Here is a 23668-nt window from a genome sequence, read left to right as displayed (position 1 = left end):
ATTAGGGCTTAGAACTCCACCTGCTTTGAGTGGCTTTCTCACAAGCAAGACCCTAGCCACTAGAGACACTCTTTCCCATTGCAACTTGCTCAGAATCAATATATTTCTATCCAGATATATATATTCTAACACACAATATCTCCATTAATCACATCCACTACCTTCAGTCCCTTCCTTTTGTATTTCTAAACAAGATCTGGGGGAACTAAATTAAGGGTTCACCTGCTATTAGCTGGTAGTTTGCTCCTCTAATCCTAAGTATCATAAGAATTGGGCACCAGAAACACCCCTTAGTATATTCAGTGGTAGGTTTCCACTGAGTATGGTGCTGAGGAGCCTGTAAGGAGGATGGCTTCTCTATTGTTCTTTCCTTTAAGTCAAACTCAATTTCATTCATGCTCCATAGAATGATAAGGTGGGAATCTCTGAGGGTTGGAGCAGAAAGATAAAGCAGCTTTGTGTCAGGTGTAAGGTAATTATTTGCTAGGGTTTCTGTGCTATTTGTTTTTATTCCTGTGTTTTCATTAACAGCTAATGAGTTTTCTCCCTTAATTCTGAAACAATAGCTTGGCCACTTGAAGTTGGCTTTTTCTGCCATGAATTCAACCAGCTGTTGCTGCTCCATAAACTTTATGGAGAAGTGAATTAAACTGCTAAAAACTTTCATTTCCTAATTCAATTCCAAATAAAACAGGGGAGAAAATGAGCCATGATGATGCTCCCCTCGTAACTATTTTGACTCACAGCAAATCCATCTGATTCTGAACTTGCAGGTACTATTTGCGGATAAAAACAAACCATAATGATGATTTTACCAAGAAATAAGAGAAAAATTTTAAAAGACAGAAAAAATAAAAAAGCATAAAACATAAGCATAAAACCGTAAGAAAAATAAATACAACATATAAATATATGTTTGTTTATTCAATATGCAAAGGCTCAATGTGTTTTTTCATGGTACTATGAAGTCATTAACTTTTACTTTTCTCCTAATTAATTATGAGCTATATTATAAAAACTTTATGCACATCTGCAACCAACTATATGGCATGGTTGAAAATTTTCTAGGGTTTGCTATTACTTCACCAAGTATCTCTGGATAATATAAGGAAAATGAAATTAATGTAAAGTTGCATTGTTTTTGCTTTCATTGTTGACAATGAAAGGGAATATACAACTTCTGACTCTATTTAGTACTTAAGAACCTGTGAGATACACAGCTCCTTCTTTAAATTAATAAATCTTGAACAAAATGTCATAAATAAAGGTCTCTGATCCAATCCAGTTAGTTTTCATGCTTGATAACGTTAATACTGCCAGATTTTCACGGACCAATTTCCCAGTAATGCAGTTCCCAAAGCTGAACTAAGGTAAGATTAGTAAAACTTCAGCTTATTATTCCTTATTTATAACCATTCACCTAAATTATTAAATATAATACCGACTAAAGAAATATATTGAGTACATACGTGTCCATATATGTGAAGTGTTATTCACATGTAAACATATTTTGGAGAACATTTGTAACACCAAATCTAAAGTTCTGTCAACACTTCCATTATAAATTAGATACCATATTGCACATACTCATGCATTAGAAAATGTATGGTGTTTCCCACAGAACATCTTAGAGGCTTCACCTATTTCTAAATATCCGTTTCGATTTGCATGGTTAGTTCTTGTGATTAATCCATGTATAGTGAAGGTCTCAAATTCTTCTCTGTTCTATACAGCCTGACTTCCTGCCCATCTTTTTTTTTTTTCTTTTGGCCTCCTACATCTAGCCATAACTCAATGTATAAATATTCTTTTTTCCCCCAAGGCCCTGGAAGTGAGTATAATAGTACTGAATGTCATTAAGTCTACAGAACAAATGACGGCCCAGGTAAAGAAAGTTTCCATTTATCATCCTTTTAAAAAGTTGCTCCAACTAGATCTTGAATGTACAAGAAATAAATTGAGCCTATGACTGTTTTTTAGCTTGGAATATTGTTTATACTAATTGTATAAATCATGCAAAGAATCACAGACTTTTTAAAAACCTTTAGGGATCTCATTTGTAGAGAGAGCATGGTTTAAACGATAAGAAATGGAATCAAATAGGTTGGATGCTTATAGCAGAATCACTCCAACAACCAAAAGGGCAGCATGGTTTAATAATACTTCCAGAATGAACTACATCTGTCAGGGGTGAGTTGGACAGGAAAATGCCCAGGGGAGCCAATGGAAAAGTTTCTTTTTTTCCTCCTTCCTTTAAAAAAAAAAAAAAAAAAATCCTTCATGATGCAGTTTTTCATTTTGACCAGTAGGGTGAGCTGCAGTGTGTAGCATCATCCTAATTCTTCAAAAAAAAAAAAAAAAAAAGGTAGCCACTGTGTGAACCCTCTGCTCTTTCCTTCCTTCCCCTGACTCACACCGCAAATGCTGAGATTTTTAACCCTTCTTAGGTTTCACATAAAGACATAACTCCTGGACATTAACAAACTGGAAGACTGACAGCAAAATATAAACCAGATAATTGTATATGTGACAACGCACACTTCATAAAGCAAATTACAGCCTGTCAGCAATCATTCCAGCTTTACGCTAACACATTCCATCCACCACTGTTATTGTTCAACTGCTACTAAAATGGGACCTGCTGAGTCTGAATATTTTCAATAGGAATGAGATTTTGACAGAATTCAAAACATGTAAATCTAGGTATTTGGTAGTATGTAGTAAATATACTATAAAATGAATGCATTTATTATATGGTAGCCAGGCAATCATAACTGACATTATTGGTTCATTGTTCTGTTTTCCACTGTATTCTCAGCGTTTAAGTCTTACTATGAAGCTATTCAACTGAATTTTCAACATGTTTTGACTTATAGGAGAAAGCAGTTCTAGTAACAATAAAAATATAATAGCTAACTGAACTCTTACTGGTTACAGGCTCTGGGTCAAGACCCTTTAGGTACTATCTCATTTAATCTACAAAATAATCCTGTGATATACTATTAACCCAAAGTTACAGATAAAGAAATTGAGATCCAGAGATTAAACAATTTACCCAAAGTCATACAGGTGACTCATAAGTGGTTCTGACCCCGCCTTGTCTGATTACTAAGATCTTGTTCTAATTCACTGAGCTGTACAGTCTCCAAATATGCATGCTTTGTAAATTACAATTATTACTCAAAGGCAAAGCATACTGAATGACTTGAATTTATGGCATGTGCCATTAATATCAGTATTTTTTTTTACTTCAGCAAGGTAAATCTATAAAATCAAAAGTATAATTTATTATAAGTAGTGGGAATACTAGTAGTCATATTATGCATGAAACTAACAAAGTCAAATGTGGTCAATTATTTGGTCAAGAAGGAGCTGGTCCGATTTATAGGTTCAAATGTACCTATTATAGTATTGTTGCAGTGATTTTTTAAAGAAATACCACTTTTTAGCATGAAGCTCATGCTTACAAAAAAATACAACATTTTGGGTTTAGTCAGATCAATATGTTGAATTTTTTTCTAGTGATGTCTGTGTGATTTTGTTTGATCCTGGATATTTTGATGCTGCTTCAGAGAAAGTGAGGCAACGTGTTCCACACCCAAATACAGCTTTGACCTGGCCTAGCTATAGAACTCATTTCCTTTCTGGCACCACCATACTTAAGTCTCAGAGTAGGAAATGCCTCAAAAATATGTCATTAACTCTGAATGTAGCAATTTTATTACTACTTGATTTATCTTGCTCTCTTTCCCTCTTTTCCTTTCTCTCAAATAATAAACTGAGTGGACCTCAGCACCTAGTCCCTGTCCTGACGCATCCTAGGATCTATCATATCCCAATCAGCTTATATTACTTCTTGAGGGACACTATAAGCCCACTTGGATTTCAATATCTCCTGCTGAAGAAGAATGGGACTACATTGTCTACAGGCAGATATAAGAAAATTTCACAAAAGACAAAGAAGTAAAAATAAAATAACGTATAATAAAGAAGGTACTATGGGTAAGATAAGCAGGCCTGAAAACGTGAAACATCTTTTAACATACTGAAGAAAAGGTGAGTTTTCTTTGTGAGTAACATAGACCTCCAATACCACTAAAGCTGGAATGGCAAAAAGTGACAAAATTCAGCCTCCTTTTGCCCCTCTGCTTAATAGGAACTCCTGTTCATGTATGAAAATAACAACATGTATGTGTATAACAACAACATTAACCACCAAAGCCTCTTAACACCAACAATTCTGTTCAATGTTTGGCCTTTTTTGGAACAGAAGTTTCACATGGAAAAGTATCTCCTTGTATTTAAATTTTATTTTTCCATCTTTATTGGGGTAGCACTAACAAGGAAAGTGCACTAATCTTAAGAAAAGTGGTATCACTTTTTAAGTTTACGGAAATGCCTTTTAGAGATGAACTGTGATCAAGAACTTTCTAAACTGGCAAGTGTGTGTTAAGTGCATGTCAGCTGACAGGGATAGACAAGTTCAGAGATTGGTTCTTCCACTCTACCTCTCAAGTATTAGTACTGATTGGAATCTTTATTTTATATATCATGTAACTCCCCTTGTACACAACTTAATAGTTCCTTTTCTGTTTTTTTTTTTTTAATTTTATTTTATTTTTAAACTTTACAATATTGTATTGGTTTTGCCAAATATTGAAATGAATCCACCACAGGTATACATGTGTTCCCCATCCTGAACCCTCCTCCCTCCTGCCTCCCCATACCATCCCTCTGGGTCGTCCCAGTGCACCAGCCCCAAGCATCCAGCATCGTGCATCGAACCTGGACTGCCGACTCGTTCCATATATGATATTATACATATTTCAATGCCATTCTCCCAAATCATCCCACCCTCTCCTGGTAAACAATAACTATTAAACAAGTTTCCAAGAGAAGTATGTGTTGCTGAGAAACACAGTGAAATGCTATATAAGAGAATTGGGCTTAACCATCACCTTATTCAGTCTCCAGATATCAAACAAACTCACTGGCTTTCAAGTCCAAGGGCTTATTCACAAAGAATTTTAAGCAGAAACCCCAAAAATGTTGTATTCAAATTAACCAGAGATTTCTCTCAACACTTTGGGTCCAAACCATGAAAATTCATTAGAGGCACAATTCCTGAAGTAAATTAATATTTATACCAAAATTCTGTGTTCAGAACACAGAACTGTACTCTTTACCTGATTTTCTGTATTGATCCAGGGATAATTCTATCTAAGAAAAAATAGTTTATGTTTTTTTCCTCAACAAGTTTCCAGGCTAATCAAATAAAATTAAAGCAGTCATTAATTTATCACTTTATTTTCTTTGCCATCTACATAATGACAAGAATCAGAGGTTCTATGAATTTTTAATTACCACGCATGCAAAAAGAAAGACTAAGATAGGGTAAAAAGGTATTCTTTATCAATTACCATGGGTATTATATGATCCTATTTTATTATTTATTTTAAAGTACACTTTTAAGTGGTAGGTTAACTTGCCACACTTATGTAATACTGGTTTCCAAACATGAAACAACAGAGAATACTGCTATTTTATATCATCAGGATCTCACCTATAAATTCATATGTAAAAATAAACAAGGAAAAAACATGAATGGATATAAACTACCAAATCATGATTCTACTGAAAAAGAGCTACTGTATTAAATCAAGTTTTTTGGCGTGCTTCTTTTTCTCCCAAGCTTTGTTGATATATCATTGACATACAATATTGTATTAGTTTTAGATGTACATCATAGTGATTTAATAGGTGTATACATTAAGAAATTTGGGGGGGATTTTCCATAACCTTTTAATGAGTTGAAAATACATTAACAGGTAAGACTCCTCCACCAAGACTGTAAGTTTAGTCAACATCCATAACCTCGCATAGCTACAATTTTGTTCTTATGATGAGAACTTTTGCAATCTACTCTCTTAGCAACCTTCAAATACACAATACAGTATTGTTAACTACAGTGAGCTTTATTAAATAAAAAAGTTAAGTATGCCCAGAGCAAAAATTTCAAACATTACAAGAAGGAGTGTAATGAAAGCTCATCTTTCTTCCCTTCTCATGGTTCTTCTCTCCAGAAGCAATATGTTTTGTGGGTATTCTATGAATTTTCTGTCTAAATATAACAAGTGTCTGTGAGAGTAGTAAGTCTTTTTGTTCAAAAAAAACAACAAAGGTAGCACTTGTCTTATCTTGTATCCTGCTTTTCCTCCTAATCATTTATCTTGGAGGTTGCTTCATATTAGCAGAAATAGACTTACTTCACTTTTAACTAATTTTTAGCCAAAAAATAATTAATGCACATGGTGAAAATTCAAATCGCACCAAAAGATATAAATAACAAAGATTCTCTCTGTACTCACACTGGTACCCGCCTCAGCAGGGGTACCATGGTTAATAGATTCATGTGTATCCTTCCAAAAATATACTATATACAAATAAAAGCAAGCAGACTTGCATGCATGTGTGTGCACATACACACATACACAGAGTGCACTGTCCAAACTGCCCTCTTCATTTAACAATATGCCTTGGAGAGCTCTCCATGATACACATATATATTCCTTTAATCTCCATGTAGCACTCCATTAAATGCATATAACATACTTTATTTAACTAGTCCCCTATTGCAGAGCATTTAGGCTGTTTGGAGTCCTTGCTATTCCAAACAATGCTATAAAAGAACATTTGTGCGTATAATATATTGTATAGGGAATACAGAAGGCAGCAGCATCTGATTCAAATGAGTTCTTTTGCCTGCATGAAAGTCAGTTCTTTTTCTTGTGTCTCAAGATCACATATGCCAAGATGGGACTTTACAAAGGACATCAAAGCCTTAGAAAATTTTAAGGTTAGAAAGGAAAAAAGTGAGTCTTTTTGTTAAAAAAAAAAAACAAAAACACACAAAAACTAACCTTTGATAGAATCTGCAAAACAATGCATTAATTTAAAAATGCATTATTGCATTATTCCACTCTAGAAAAACCCAACCAGTAGATGTATAGGAAGTAAAATATTTGAAAAGGTATCAAAGTCAGTAATTAAATTCAAAAACAATGTGTATGTATACTTCCACTTTCTACAGATTAATTTGTATAACATGTAGCAAATAGGGAAAGGGGAGAAAGGTCCAAAGGAAGTCAAGTCACAAAAGCAGCTGTCAAGATTGTTGATGCTAAAAGTTTGGGCTAAAGCCAAAGGCAGGAGCATTCGTCCAGTGTACATTTCCCCCTGTTAAATTCCCAAAAGACATGGAAAACATTCTGGAAGATTTCTTTTTAAAAAGTAGTATAGGTTAGGATATTCTAGGTTCATAACCAACACTTGTGTTTATAAAATATTAGCATTCCAGGAATAGTGATAGAAAGACACTTAACAATAAATTACAAATATTGTAAATTCAGACTTTTTCTTACATTTGCAAACACATCATAAATTTCGGCTATGTTTCTTTGTGTAAATCCTACTTATGACTGTGCTAAAACCTTCTGGCATGAATGCAAAGAGTATTTTCATAAATAAAACTTGTAAAATCACTGTACACTCCATTAAGTCAAAAACACTTCTCTTCAACTTCAAAGGGAAACCTTTCTCTCCTTTTTTTAGTGCTAAGATGGTGTTTCTTTGCTGCTTTAATGGCTTGCTTCTTGTAGTTGTCATAACTACATGCTCCAAGTATGTGATAGTAAGAAAAGAGAAGGAAAGTGACATCCATGCTTCGATTCAACATGTCTCAGACATTACAGAGCAATAAGCTCATAAATCTAACCTCTGAAGTGCCTACCAACAAAAAGTCTGCACACACAGCCTTTAAATACAAAATCTCACAAATATATGTATATATACGTATACTCCAGTACATATATATATATATGGTGAGTTAAATGGCCTTATACCAGGGTTCAGCTGGAATGGATGAATATTATGGAAAGATATGTGAATATATATTACCTAAGTTCCATACATAGATTTACTTGCATAGCCCTACTTTGAAACATAAACATAATACTTGTTACCACTTCAGTAAGCGCCTACCAAGCGGCAAGCACTCCTCATGAGTTCATCATCTTATTAAAATTCATTACAACTCATAATAAGTGTGAAGAAGATATTATTAGGGCTTCCCAGGTGGCGCTAGTGGTAAAGAACGTGCCTACCAATGCAGGAGACGCAAGGGACGCAGGTTTGATCCCTGGATCGGGAAGATCCCTTGGGAGAGGGCATGGCAACCCACTCCAGTATTCTTGCCTGGAGAATTCCATGGACAGAGGAGCCTGGTGGGCTACAGTCCACAGGGTTGCACAGCATCAGACACTGAAGGACAGCACACGCACACACATAGATATTATTAGAAGATTTTGTAAATGAGAAGGTGATGTCACTTGCTATAGCTCACAATGCTTGTTAGTAAAGGAACTGGGATTCGAATTCAGATCTAACTTCAAAGCTCATGCTGTTTCCTTAATAAAACATTAAACTTGAAACAAAAACTTAAAAAACCCTCATTGTTTTATGTATTTTGTGTCCAAATACATAAAGTATCTTATGCTTTCATGTACCAGGTTTCATACTAGAAACAAAATATCATTACATTTTTTATTAATTTCAAACTAGATTTTTTCTTTTGTTCTTGCATTATGGTGAATTTTTAAAATGTACAAAGGTAGGAAAAAGTGTAATAACTCCCCTTGTACACATTGTCCAGCTTCAACATAATTTATGATCCATTTTATTTCATCTACACCCCACCCCATTTATTTCTTCCTCTCCCATATTATTTTGAATAATACATCAGAATCTATTACTTTATCTTCAAATATCACAGCATACAAATATAAACATAATGTCACTGTCACACCTAAAAAATTAGCAGTAGATTCTCAACATAAAAAATCCAGTCAGTGTCCAAATTACTAATTCTCTCGTAGATTTTATAGTTTGATTCAGGATGCAAATAAGGTTCACACATTAGTTGATATGGCTTTTAAATCTCTTTTAATCTATAGTTAATGTGGTTTTATAATAACATTTGCTTTATTCATTTTGTATTATTTGCTTTTGCTAAGCTGTATTTTTTGGCATCAATTCACTTTGACAAGGGATATAGGCCTGCCACTTCAAAATAAGATTTTTAAGATTCACATAGTGGAAAGTTTCCATATTGAAATATACCAAGTAATTTTCTCATAAACCCTCTACATCACCTATGCAGATACTCAAAGAATCTTCAAGCTGGCAAGAAATTTCACTGGTCCATATTTACCATTATTGCAAGTATAATGTAAGGGACCATTGGACAGAAAAAAATACCATTTTGTTACATATATTTATGATATTCCCATGGTCTTTCTTAAATTTTTTTTTAAATATTGTATCATTTGTTTTAGACTCTGGGTCCATGGTGGGCAATTTTTCTAATACTCATGAAGAAGTTTTATAGCAATAAATTTAAATTATAAACACTATGTCTTGTAACTGAAACTTTTTCTAATTGTAACTGTCACTAGGATCAATACCATCAAGCACTATGGCTATCTAAAAAGGTAAAGCTAATATTGTTGCAGAGATTTGAGCAATATCACGTTTTAAATATCTGATTGCGGAAATGGTAAAGTTCCATAGCAAAGATTCCAATGTACTTTCTTTGTAATTTTAAGTAATTTAGGTAGAGAAAAAGTTTTCAAAGTAAACAGGGCTTGAATTATCAAAGGAATCTCAATAAAAAATAAAAATAAAAAGTCTTTCTTTCCCATGTTTTACAATTTTGTTTAAGCCCATTAAAAGAGGTCTTTCATTTATGTCCCTTCTATATTAAAGTAATAAATTATTGGGATTATTTTTCTTCCTATTTCATTATTTTTAAATGAACATCATTCAGGAAGTTAAACAGTGGACGAATATGAAAATTTAGGTGAAAATGGAAGGAAAGAATTATCATAACACCATGAACAGAAACTATACTATGTCCAGTCACCATGCTAGGACTTACACGTATTACTATTAGTCCTCATGACAACCTGCAATGAGGCAGTAAAATACAGCAATGAAGATACTGGGCTCTAGAATACTAATAAGCATGGAGTTTCTTATTAGGGTGATGAACACGTTCTGAAATTAGACAATGGTGATGGTTGTGCAACTCAGTGACTAAAGTAAAAAACCACTGATGCATACTTTTAAAGGGTTAATTCTTTTGTTATGTGAATTATATCACAATAAAGCTTTTATGTTTTCTAAAAAGAGTACGTTACAAAGTCATACTGATTAAGTTAGACTCCTTGAGGAGATTGGCCTTGAGCAATTCTCTTAACCACTCTCTGCCTCAGTAGCCACATCTATCAGATGGGTATATTAACAGTACTTATTCCATAGGGCTGTTCTGAGGGTTAGATAAGATAATGCATGTAAAAGACTTCGCACAGTGTCTGGCACATCTTTGTTTTATAGATAAGGAAGCCAGGATTCAGAAAAATGAAGCAACTTGCTAAGTTCACATAACCTTTAGCTAAATGGTATAGTGAGACTTGAACCCAGGATTATTAGGCCTCAACGTCCATGCTCTTTCTACCACACCCTGTTTCTTCTCCAGAACAGGGACAAAACTCTCCCAATACTATTCCACGATCACTCTTCTATCGCATTAAACCTGGCATTGAATGGAATGACGGATAAGAAATGCTTTGCTTGAAATCCTTCTCTAGGTCTACTCTCCCAAGTATCTCTCTTTTAAAGGTTATCTTTTCAGCACCTTGTGTCAACTCTTTTGTAACTAAGGACTATTTTCCCTCTAGGTACCAGACTTTTGTACAAATATTCTGAAGAATATGCATGTGTGTTTAGGGAAATGCACAGAGTTAATAAAATTCATCCAATCACCTTCCTGCACAAAAATCCTGCCACAGATAAAAATGCCAGGAATGTTTGGGGCCACCATTTCTGTCCTTCTTCACTCCCTTCCCAATACTACTTAGTCTTCCAGGGCTCTTAAAATACTTCTGCCATCTGTTCTACTTCTTACATATTCTTATTCTTTTCATAATCCCAAATTGCCCCATAGTATCTTAAATAGACCAGCTCCCAGCCAACCTACATTTTAGAAGCAAACAATCTGCTAAGATCTGACCAAAAGGACAAAGTAAAAGATACCCTTTCTTTCCTCTTCTGCCCCTCAAAACTGTCTTAGTGGGAGGAACAAAGCTGGGGGCAAGCCACATGTACACGGGTTTTCTATTTTATCTTTCCTTACATTACTTCCAAATGAGCAAAGAATATCCAATTTGCTACATGTATCCAATCATTGTCAAGAAGTAAAGAGTTTTCTGATCTAAATAAACTCTTTTCAGTTGTCTCCTTGACTGCTGTACCTCTGCCTTCTTTCTAAAAGAGAAAGACTGTGTAGAAGTTGCCCTATGCTGGAAGATGACTACAATACCACTATTACAAGAATCTGGTGAGATGTGTGCTTTGTCTTTTGAGCCCCACACAGTCCCTTGTGTTAAGCTCTAAAATTATTTTCTCTTCTCAACACATTACTGTACCACATCTCTGACACTAATTCTTTATTTCTCCTTTAGGTAATTAATTCTATCTTCACAGTTCCATTCATTTCTGCCAGTTTACATTCATATTCTGCCCCCTGTGGATTTTGCTTAGCATCTGTTAAATCCTGAACTATAGGGCCATTTCTTGAATAGCATATTTCACATTTTGCAAAACAAACTGCTACATTAGTACATATAATTCTCTATTCTCAACCTGTGTTTTCAGCCATAAATGCTTTAGGACAGTGAGATATACAGTAACACCATATCACATTATTTAAAATGTTACAAAAGCTATGGTTATAATTTACAAAAGTTTAAAAACTTTAAAAATATAATATTTTATTTTTAAAGTTTGCTTTTAAAGAAAACCTTTATAGACTTCAAAGTATGAGCTAGGAAAATTAAAATTTTAATAAAACTAGTATCATTACAGTTTGATTTTTTTAAGATGCTACTGCTCACTGAGATGGATACATTAATAATGTTAAGAAAAAAAAATGGAAAAGCTTGCAATTGGTTAAAAAATTTTATAGAGCAAAATAGTTCATAAAGCTATTTTAGTTTAAAATGCTGTGATTTTTCTGAGAAAATAAAAATCTCCCATTTATAACAAGTTGAGATAGTTAATATTGAGAATGATGTTTCTGACATTCTCAACCAGGGTACTAAAAATAAAGAATGCATATACTTTAAAGGCACCCCCTCAAACTGAAATCAGAAAAATTTTCAATTTTGAACCTTTTAAAAATGTGTTTTAATCCTGTCTCTTTTTTTTCAATTTTGCACACAGCTGTCTGTTGTACTTTTTAGAATCATGCCAGATGCTAGGTTCATCAAGCAAAAGCAGGAAAACAATGGTTTGAAAGCAATTAGAAGCACTGAGGCTGCAGCCAGGCTCATATTAAAATGTGATAACACCGTTCTAGTGGGAATTTCAACACTACTCCATTTCTGACATTTTTCTGCTGCCAGACAGGCAGGCTGTGTGGAAGAGCACTGTGATTGAGGAGGTAACATACTGGAATTTATTTCTGGAGCAATGAAGGATTAGTTGAGTTGGAGCCCTCCCAAGGCTTTTATTATGGACTCGGCCACCATTTTATTTGAATGCTGGTGGATCCTATTGGCATCTAACAAAGCTCAAGGAATAAAAGCTTTGGTCCTATAAAATAATCTAGCACGAATTCATTCAGAAGGCAGAAGCATCAGGGCTTCTTATTGCTAAAAAGCAGGGCAAGGGAGCCCAGCAGGGTGAAGGTTAATTAAACACTCCACTAACTTTCCTCAGAAAAGGCTAATGCCACCCTATGGAGAAGCTTACTTAGAAGATACAGAAGTAACAATACCATCTACACATTTTTAGTATGAACCATAAATGGTTGGAGAGGACTCACCTTGGGGCTGAAAATTCCAAAAGTATCTGAAATAAAAGGAAAAAGAATGGAGATAAGTCAAACTTGTATTTCTCAATCGTGGCATATGATAGCAATAGCACTCCTTCCAAAAAGCTTCCTAAATAGTCAATAACTAGCCAAAGCCACAATCTACTCTAAGAAAAACTGAAGGGTTGTCCTTGAGATTTGAAAGATTCTTAAAGGCTTCAAAGGGACATTTAACTCACTGTATCTCCTTAGATAAGTCTGACTTTAGAGCTAGAAAGGTCCTAAAATATTACCTAACCATGGTCCAGGTTTCTCCTAAGGAGCTCTTCGGGCTTTGAGCAGGACGAGCCCTTGTTTGGATAACCTATCTTGTGTGTTATAGGACAATCAGCATCATTGGTTCTGGGCACCAAAAACTAGGGGCACCCCCAGTTGTTATGACAACTAAAACACCCCCCAACACATCCCCAGATACCTTCTAGGCCTAAATTCTTAATTTTACAGGCGATGTATGAACAACTGACTCAAGGTCATCCAATATTTTAGTGTCCGAGCCAAGACTGGGGCTCTTGCAATTCAGTCTATCATTCCATCTCCTTTTATTTTGGGAAATGACTGGCAAACCCCATAACCCTTGAAGTCTTACAAATAATGAAATGGCAATAGCAGAAGGGATCATTTGCAAGTCACTTATTTGAAATCTAAATTGCTTCCCCCGCCTCCCCACAGAAGCAATGTTATATATAGTGGCTACCCACAAAAGTCTATTGTACTTTGGACTCCATTTCCTCCTGCCTTCACAGGATACTTACATTATTCTACATCGATTTTCTCTTGTATAAATTCAACCTCTTCCTCTCAACATGGCCCTTTCCATCAACATTTATGCTCATATAAAAATAAAGCAAACTTTCCCTCACCCCCTTCACGTCCCTCCATCTGCTGCCTTCTTTCCTTTCACATCACAGTGAAATTTTCCCAAGTGTTGGCTATAGTCTCTCTTTATTTCCTCACCTCCCACCCGCTCTTCAACATATCCCAATCTTGTTTACGGTCACCACATATTAATTCTTGGCTATAAACATAGTAATCTCTATCCCTCTAAGTGGAAAGAATATTTTTCTATCCTCATCTTGACTTCCCAGGGGCATATATGAGTATAACAGCACTTTTTTTCTAAGGAGAGAGTTCACAGTTTTAATCCAATTCTTAAAAATATTCCAAAAAAGATGAGGAAAGGGTAATACATTGATGATAATGGTGTGTCTTCTAGTATGTGAAAGTGAAAGTCACTCAGTCATGTCCGACTCTTTGCAACCTCATGGACTATACAGCCCATGGAATTCTCTAGGCCAGAATACTGGAGTGGGTAGCCTTTCTCTTCTCCAGGGGAATCTTCCCAACCCAGGTCTCCAGCATTGCAGGCGGATTCTTTACCAGCTGAGCCATAAGGGAAGCCCAAGAATACTGGAGTGGGTAGCTTCTCTCTTCTCCAGTGGATCTTCCCAACCCAGGAATCAAACCCGGGTCTCCTGCATTGCAGGTGGATTCTTTACCAACTGAGTTCATGGCTGAAATAAAGTGTGGCTACTTTGGGGAGGAACACCAGCCCAATGAGCATCTAGGTTATTTCTTTATAAAAATTCAGAAAATGGAGAGCAAGGAGATTATATGCAGGGGGTATACATCTCTGGAGTATAACCCAGAGACGAATTTGTGGGAAATAAACAGAGTAAGAAGAGAACGTGAAGAAACCTTGCAATGGACTTTTCTTGTTCCTTTTCTTTCTCAGAACAGTTCTGGACTGGCAATCAGGTGAAGGAATGCTAAGATGCTTGGGTTAGAGGGCAAGTAAAGTTCAGAACAGCTTTGACGTCTTCAGTGGAAAGGGGGAGAGGGGAGGAGAAGGGGAAGGGTGGGAAATACAAAGGTGCAGCCCCTGGGGAAGAGGGCGGCCACGCTGACGCGAGGGCATATGTAAACTGAAACCGGCTGCGACTTAAATAATCGGTTTATATTAGTGTACCAACCAGACCCTGCCATTTCCCAATGAACTTGGCCAATGTGATAAGTTCTCCATAAATCTCCTGTCTGTAAAACACAGCTTACCAAGCCAATTATCAAGAGGGTGAACAATTTTCCATCTTCTTTTCCTATTTTTCCATCTTTTCTCAAGGTGTTGTCTTGCCCCCTCCCCATTCCAATCATTATCCAACCTCTATCTAGTTCAGTATAAACAGAAATTAGGATATGAACATGTGCAAACTGTGTGTGCGCACTCCTCTTTCCAAAATGTTAGTGACAGCAACAGCAAAAACTTGGCTAACAAGTATCGTCACTTACTGATCGAGAAAAAAACTTAGCCACGCCCCAGTGGCAGTTAAAGGGCCAATTCATGGTAAATTGTCAAAACAGATAATAATGATCTCAGTCTCTTACCTGTTCCCCTGACCCCTGCCCTCCACAATCTCCATTCCAACTCACACACATTTTCAGTTCCTTTCTCTATGTACTATAAAGTGTCCTGGTTTCGCTCGTTAGTTAAGGAGATGTATATGTTCACATGTACCAAGCATTGCTTCTCCCAAAAGTAGTTATATCTTAAGAAGGCTGTTTACGGAGGAAGAATTAAATTAAATTTAATCCAATAATCTGCTTTATACTGTTATTAAATATTTCAGTCAATAAAAATTATATATAGAACTTGATGTAGAAAAATGACATGAAGTGGAATATCAGTTTGCTTCTTTCTCAAGAGATATAAAACTACCCTGGTAAACTACCTCTTTTTCCTTTCTTCTTATTTTAACTATTTATTATGTAACAACCCTAAAGGAAGTCCGTACACACACACACACACACACCCCCCTCTATCCCAGAGCTCAGAGAGGATACTTCTAAAAGGCAAGGCCAAAAGGTGAACAATCTCATTTCTCACTGGAGGGCACCATGGATTATTCTTTGCTGACTCACTTAAAAGTCTTAATCTTATCTTGTTAAATATATCCTATGGATGGCATTCATTACATTCTCTGGAAAGATGATTCCGCACAAGAGAATTCTGCTCTCCTTAGGAGGCATTTAGTCAAATCCTGCCAACATCTTCTAATTCTTATCCTTCACTTTAAAAACAATTATCCCTTAGCCAGAGACTCCAACAAGTCTGAAACTAGAAATTTTAAACCAAAATACAAAGACCACAATGGAAATATATGGAAGAAAAAGCATGCAAACACACACACGGAGTTGTGTTCATCCTAAATGCCTCTGAGAATTTCATATCAGGGCTGAGCAGATAGATAGCAACACTTCTTTAATCTTCTCTTTGAAGCTTCAGCTTCAATATGAAAGGGAAGCTATCACTCCTCTACAATATCCATACTTGACATCATCAGGTCCATGCAAATGATATTTGGAACTGGAAAAAAGATGAGTACAGAATGAGCAGAGAGAAAATGCTGCAACTGTATTGATGATGATGATTTTCACATTCAGTCAAAATAAATCCATCTTGTGTCTCCAAAATTAAAATGGAAGAATAATATTTTACAACATTTAGTCTATGCTACAGAATAAAGTCTTTAAAATTTTCTTCTTCTTCTTATTTATCTATTATTTTTGGCTGCACTGGGTCTTCACTGCTGCACTCGGGCTTTCTCCAGTTGTGGGCGCGGGCCGGGGGGCTACTCTCTAGTTGCAGTGCACGGGCTTCTCACCGCAGTGGCTTCTCTTGTTGCAGAGCACATGTTCTAGGGCACACAGACTTCAGTATTTTCAGCACATGGGCTCAGTAGTTGTGGAGCCCACAGGCTTAGTTGCCCCAAGCCATGTGGAATCTTCCAGGACCAGGGATGGAACTCCTGTCCCCTGCATTGGCAGGCAGATTCTTAACCACTGGACCCCACGGAAATCCCTGAATAAAGTCTTGAAAATTCAAGGTTACTTTACATGCAAGACAAAATTTGCTATTTGTGTTTTTAAATTAAAGAAGTTCTATTTGAACTTTAGTTTAAGGAAAGGTGCAGCAAATGAACTCACTATATTGAGGGAGTCTTGATGTCCAGCTGTAGCTATCATAGCAGTAGTAATAGTAATGATAATAACAATGCTAAGATTTTTAAAAATCAATTGCTGGGCATTGTTTTAAGTACTTATATAAACTTACTTCCTCCACATTCTAACCCTATATTATGCCCATTTTATAAATGAGGAAACCGAGGCATCAAGAGGTGAGAGAACTTGCCCATGGTTTCATAGCTACTAATCAAGGTTTATTAATCCTAGCTAATCCTAGCAACTAGATCCAGAACAGACACTCTAATAAGAAATTAAACAGGAAAGTTTTGACTCTGTGTTTCCACTGCAGGGGGAGGTCCATCTCAGATTACACTTCAGTATCTTTTAAATTGCGATCATACTGTTTTAGTTTGCCAATTAAGATTGATGGAATATGAGATTTCTCCTAAAAATGAGGCTATTAACTTTTAATCATTAGTTTGGGGTTTGAAGGTGGGTGTCAAATTCTTGACCATGGAGCTAACCAATAAACACGTTTAGTGAGGTTAAAATATTCAGAGCTTTAACCACTAAGCTAGCTAATTAGATAGATCCTGGTGAAGTAGGTAAAACAAATGTAACTATCCTCATTTTATTGGAACTATCTAAGAAGGAACTGGCAATCCACTCCAGTGTTCTTGCCTGGAGAATCCCAGGGACGGGGGAGCCTGGTGGGCTGCCGTCTATGGGGTCGCACAGAGTCAGACACGACTGAAGCGACCTAGCAGCAGCAGCAGCAAGAAGGAAAAATAATTCCATTTCCTAATTATAATAAAACTCTGTATTAAGCATTTAACACACGCTAGGTGTTATGGCAGAAAGTGAAGTGCAACTAAAAAGCCTCTTGAAAGTGAAAGAGGAGAGTGAAAAAGTTGGCTTAAAGCTCAACATTCAGAAAACTAAGATCATGGCATCTGGTCCCATCACTTCATGGGAAATAGATGGGAAAACAGTGGAAACAGTGTCAGACTTTATTTTTGAGGGCTCCAAAATCACTGCAGATGGTGACTGCAGCCATGAAATGAAAAGACGCTTACTCCTTAGAAGGAAAGTTATGACCAACCTAGATAGCATATTCAAAAGCAGACATTACTTTGCCAACAAAGGTTTGTCTAGTCAAGGCTATGGTTTTTCCAGTAGTCATGTATGGATGTGAGAGTTGGACTATAAAGAAAGCTGAGCACCAAAGAATTGATGCTTTTGAACTGTGGTGTTGGAGAAGACTCTTGAGAGTCCCTTGGACTGCAAGGAGATCCAACCAGTCCATTCTGAAGGAGATCAGCCCTGGGTGTTCTTTGGAAGAAATGATGCTAAAGCTGAAACTCCAGTACTTTGGCCACCTCATGCAAAGAGTTGACTCATTGGAAAAGACTCTGATGCTGGGAGGGATTGGGGGCAGGAGGAAAAGGGGATGACAGAGGATGAGATGGCTGAATGGCATCACCAACTCGATGGACGTGAGTTTGAGTTAACTCCGGGAGTTGGTGATGGGCAGGGAGGCCTGGCGTGCTGCAATTCATGGGGTCGCAAAGAGTCGGACACGGCTAAGTGACTGAACTGAACTGAACTGAGGTGTTGTGCTCAGTATACATTTTACATGTATTATTTTATATGTATTATTTTATCTTCATCATAATCCAATGAGATTATTACTATTACAATGATACTATTATTATCCCCTTTTTACAGATGAGGAAACTAAGACTCAGGATAGTCAAACAAATTGGCCAGGATCATGCAGCCATTAAGCGGCAGAGTCAAGATCTGTATCTAGGTCTGCTGGGTAACTGCATTTCCACTGGCTGTAATGCAGAAAACAAGTCTAGTACTAAGAGAAGTTATAACTGTTTTGTCAGACAGCCTTGTATCAGGGAGCAGTCAGTTCAGAGTCTTTAATTTGGAGTCAACTATGGTTTCAACTATTTGAGCTTTGGGAAATTCATAAACTCCCTAAAATTATAGGTAAAAAGTAATGTATGTTTTCTTTTTCCTTGAAAAAGAGTCCATGAACTCCATTAGAATTCAAAAAATGTCACTAACTCCTCCTCCAAAATGGTAAGACCCACTTATCATTAGATGAATAGAATTAGATGAGTAAGGTTAGATGAAAAGGATTATAATGGCATTATAAACCTAACTATGCAGAAAGGCTAAAATCTGTAATCTAGAACATCTAGACGAAAATCTTTTACAACTAAAGCATTAAGAGTGTTGTTTTACTTGTGACTTACAGAAATTTAAGACCCATCATACATTCCCTGTCTTGGTAAAAAAAAAAAAATCAAATCTCTTCTTGATGACTTACAGATGTCCAGATTTGAACTTCAGTTTTTTGTACAAAAACAGTGGTGTCTTCTAAATGGGTAGGCTGTCTGTAATACTCAATGTCCAGAGACTTCCATTTCCCTCTTGGTCATCTCTGTTCCCTGGTAATGGCTGTCTCCAAACAAACTGCAAAGACTAACGCTAAAGTGTTATCCTGGCATTAGGGCTTCAGTAGTAAGTAAATCTCTTCAAGAAAATTAGAGATACCAAGGGAACATTTCATGCAAAGATGGGCTCAATATAGGACAGAAATGGTATGGACCTAACAGAAGCAGAAGATATTAAGAAGAGGTGCCAAGAACACACAGAAGAACTGTACAAAATAGACCTTCACGACCCAGATAATCACGATGGTGTGATCACTCACCTAGAGTCAGACATCCTGGAATGTGAAGTCGAGTGGGCCTTAGAAAGCATCACTACGAACAAAGCTAGTGGAGGTGATGGAATTCCAGTTGAGCTATTTCAAATCTTGAAAGATGATGCTGTGAAAGTGCTACACTCAATAAGCAAGCAAATTTGGAAAACTCAGCAGTGGCCACAGGACTGGAAAAGGTCAGTTTTCATTTCAATCCCAAAGAAAGTCAATGCCAAAGAATGCTCAAACCACCAAACAATTGCACTCATCTCACACGCTAGTAATGCTCAAAATTCTCCAAGCCAGGCTTCAGCAATACGTGAACCGTGAACTTCCAGATGTTCAAGTTGGTTTTAGAAAAGGCAGAGGAACCAGAGATCAAATTGCCAACATCCACTGGATCATGGAAAAAGCAAGAGAGTTCCAGAAAAACATCTATTTCTGCTTTAAAGAATATGCCAAAGCCTTTGACTGTGTGGATCACAATAAACTGTGGGAAATTCTGAAAGAGATGGGAATACCAGACTACCTGACCTGCCTCTTGAGAAACCTATATGCAGGTCAGGAAGCAACAGTTAGAACTGGACATGGAACAACAGACTGGTTCCAAATAGGAAAAGGAGTACGTCAAGGCTGTATATTGTCACCCTGCTTATTTAACTTATATGCAGAGTACATCATGAGAAACGCTGGGCTGGAAGAAGCACAAGCTGGAATCAAAATTGCCAGGAGAAATATCAATAACCTCAGATATGCAGATGACACTACCCTTATGGCAGAAAGTGAAGAGGAACTAAAAGGCCTCTTGATGAAAGTGAAAGTGGAGAGTGAAAAAGTTGGCTTAAAGCTCAACATTCAGAAAATGAAGATCATGGCATCTGGTCCCATCACTTCATGGGAAATAGATGGGGAAACAGTGGAAACAGTGTCAGACTTTATCTTTTGGGCTCCAAAATCACTGCAGATGGTGACTGCAGCCATGAAATGAAAAGATGCTTACTCTTTGGAAGCAAAGTTATGACCAACCTAGATAGCATATTGAAAAGCAGAGACATTACTTTGCCAGCAAAGGTCCGTTTAGTCAAGGCTATGGTTTTTCCAGTGGTCATGTATGGATGCGAGAGTTGGACTATAAAGAAAGCTGAGCACCGAAGAACTGATGCTTTTGAATTGTGGTGTTGGAGAAGACTCTTGAGAGTCCCTTGGACTGCAAGGAAATCCAACCAGTCCATTCTAAAGGAGATTAGCCCTGGGTGTTCTTTGGAAGAAATGATGCTAAAGCTGAAACTCCAGTACTTTGGCCACCTCATGAGAAGAGTTGACTCATTGGAAAAGACTCTGATGCTGGGAGGGATTGGGGGCAGGAGGAAAAGGGGATGACAGAGGATGAGATGGCTGGATGGCATCACCGACTCGATGGACGTGAGTTTGAGTTAACTCCGGGAGATGGTGATGGACAGGGAGGCCTGGCGTGCTGCAATTCATGGAGTCGCAAAGAGTCGGACATGACTAAGCCACTAAACTGAACTGAATTGAACTGAGTAAGTTAATAAGGCTAGGAAAACCCTTGCATTTGACCTTGAGTATTGAGTCACATGGTAAATATGGATTATACCCAAGGAAATGACTTTTCTGAACAATGCTAATAGTCTCTACACTGAATATTTCCTATAACCTCGTCTCTCATTTGGGAAAATTCAGTTGATTTTGAATTCTCTTTCCACTACCAGTATTCCAACAGAAGGAATGGGCAAGGGGCAGAGGTAATAGGGCATGACACCCAAGAACACAAATGGGAAAAGAGCACCATCTGGTGGAAGTCTCTGATGGAGCATCAGAGGACAGGGACCCAGGGGTGGGGGTATCCAACTCTTTGTGACCCCATGGACTGTAGCTTGCCAGGCCCCTCTGTCCATGGGATTCTCCAGGCAAGAATACTGGAGTGGGTTGTCATTCCCTTCTCCAGGGGATCTTCCCAACTCAGGGATTGAACCTGGGTCATTGCAGGCAGATTCTTTACTGGTTGGGCTACCAGGGCTGGGGGTACCAGCCTTAGAAACAGTTGAGCAAGCATGGGACGGTCCCTGGGAGTGGTGCCCCTATGGTCCCTGTTCCTTCAAGCCATCAAAAGTACAAGAACTAGTATCTGCCTATAGGAAGCTTACAATCTTTTCTAAAATATGAAATACACATGAAGAGATAGTCAATTTAAGATAGTAAATTACAAACACACACACACTATGGTAACAACAACAAAAAAAGATACGCAGATGATAGCACTCTAATGGCAGAAAGTGAAGAGGAACTAAAGAGCCTCTTGATGAGGGTGAATGCAAAGAGTGAAAAAGCTGACTTGAAAACACAACATTGAAAAAACTAAGATCATGGCATCTGGTCCCATCACTTTATGGCAAATAGAAGGGGAAAAAGTAGAAGCAGTGACAGATTTTATTCGGGGGGTCTCCAAAATCACTATAGACAGTGACTGCAGCCATGAAATTAAAAGATGCTTGTTCCTTGAAAATTATGAGAAATCCGGACAGCATATTAAAAGGCAGAGACATCACTTTGCCAACAAAGGTCCATATAGTCAAAGCTATGGTTTTTCCAAAAGTCATGTACGGATGTGAGAGTTTGGCCATAAACAAGGCTGAGTGTCAAAGAATTGATGCTTTTGAATTATGCTGCTGAAGACTTGAGAGTTCTTTGGACCGCAGAGATCCAGCATTCATATTTTGGTTGCCTGATGCTAAGAACTGACTCTCTGGAAAAGATCTTGATGCTGGAAAAGACTGAAGGCAAAAGAAGAAAGGGTGGCAGAGGATGGGGCTTCTCTGGTAGCTCAGCTGGTAAAGAATCCACCTGCAATGCAGGAGACCCCAGTTCAATTCCTGGGTTGGGAATTCCACTGGAGAAGGGATAGGCTACCCATTCCAGTATTCTTAGGCTTCCCTGGTGGCTCAGCTGATGAATCCGCCTGCGATGCAGAAGACCTGGGTTCGATCCCTGGGTTGGGAAGATCCCCAGATGAGATGGTTAGACAGCATCACTGACTCAATGGACATGAATTTGAGCACACTCCAGGAGACAGTAGAGGACACAGGAGCCTGGCATGCTGTAGTCCATGAGGTCACAAAGAGTCAGACACAACTGAGCAGCTGAACAACCACAACAATGGTAACAACAGATGATAAGCACAAAACTCATGTAACAGAAGGAGCTGTCATAAAGTCTTGGATTATTTGGGGGGAGGTAATATTTCTGTGATCTTGAGTCTATGTCCACAAATTTTAGAAACCCTAGAGGACAGCACCACAAAGTTCTCTTATAAAATACAATAGTCACAATTAAACTTGTATTAAATGATAAACAAGTAACATTATCTGATTTGATTTGATAGTATCACCCATGACTAAAAAAAATTTTTTAGAAGTCTATTTGCAGATAATAAAAAAGAAATAATATAAAATAAATTCATTAAATAAAATCCTATTCACCACTAGAGTCTTCTGTAACACAATCACTACATGAAATCCCTGCTCTGACATTAATAGTAAAATCTACGAGCTCAATGATTATGCCCTTTCATTGAAACACTGGAAACCTACATTCTAATATTTCATCCCCTGTGTTCTAGCATTAACACTGGAAATTGTGGTTGCTATGCAATCCCCCTACTCCCTACATGTAACAGACAACCAAATATGACTCAATGGACTATTAAAGAAAAACGCTAGCTAGCTGTGTTGTGGCAAAATGAAAGACACTAAACGTCAAGTCAGAGTTAAAATTTCTTTTCCTTTGTGTAGAAAAAAGGGAACAACTGAAGGGTTCGTTGGTCGGTTGGTTTGCTTGTTTTTAAGTATAGGGAATAATGTCCATTGTGATCAGATCCAGCAGAAATGTGTAGCCTAGATGGGAGAGAGAGGAGCAAATTGGTTTAGTAAGCTGCTGGAGAGCAAGAGAAGGGGCAAAAGGTTTTGGAAGGAAACTCAGAA

General features: G+C 37.3%; 1 protein-coding gene across 1 annotated transcript in view; it reads right to left on the bottom strand.

Moving 5' to 3' along the window:
- SKAP1 (src kinase associated phosphoprotein 1) overlaps positions 1-23668 on the bottom strand; it is a 305979-nt gene that overhangs the window by 211782 nt on the left and 70529 nt on the right. Inside the window, exon 3 of the mRNA XM_027517749.1 lies at positions 12944-12969. Coding sequence (XP_027373550.1) covers positions 12944-12969 — 26 coding nt within the window. The remainder of the gene's footprint in view (positions 1-12943; positions 12970-23668) is intronic.

This window comes from Bos indicus x Bos taurus, chromosome 19, assembly GCF_003369695.1.
Source record: "Bos indicus x Bos taurus breed Angus x Brahman F1 hybrid chromosome 19, Bos_hybrid_MaternalHap_v2.0, whole genome shotgun sequence".
In the NCBI taxonomy this organism is placed as follows: Eukaryota; Metazoa; Chordata; class Mammalia; order Artiodactyla; family Bovidae; genus Bos; species Bos indicus x Bos taurus.
This window is presented reverse-complemented; position numbering and strand designations above follow the sequence as displayed.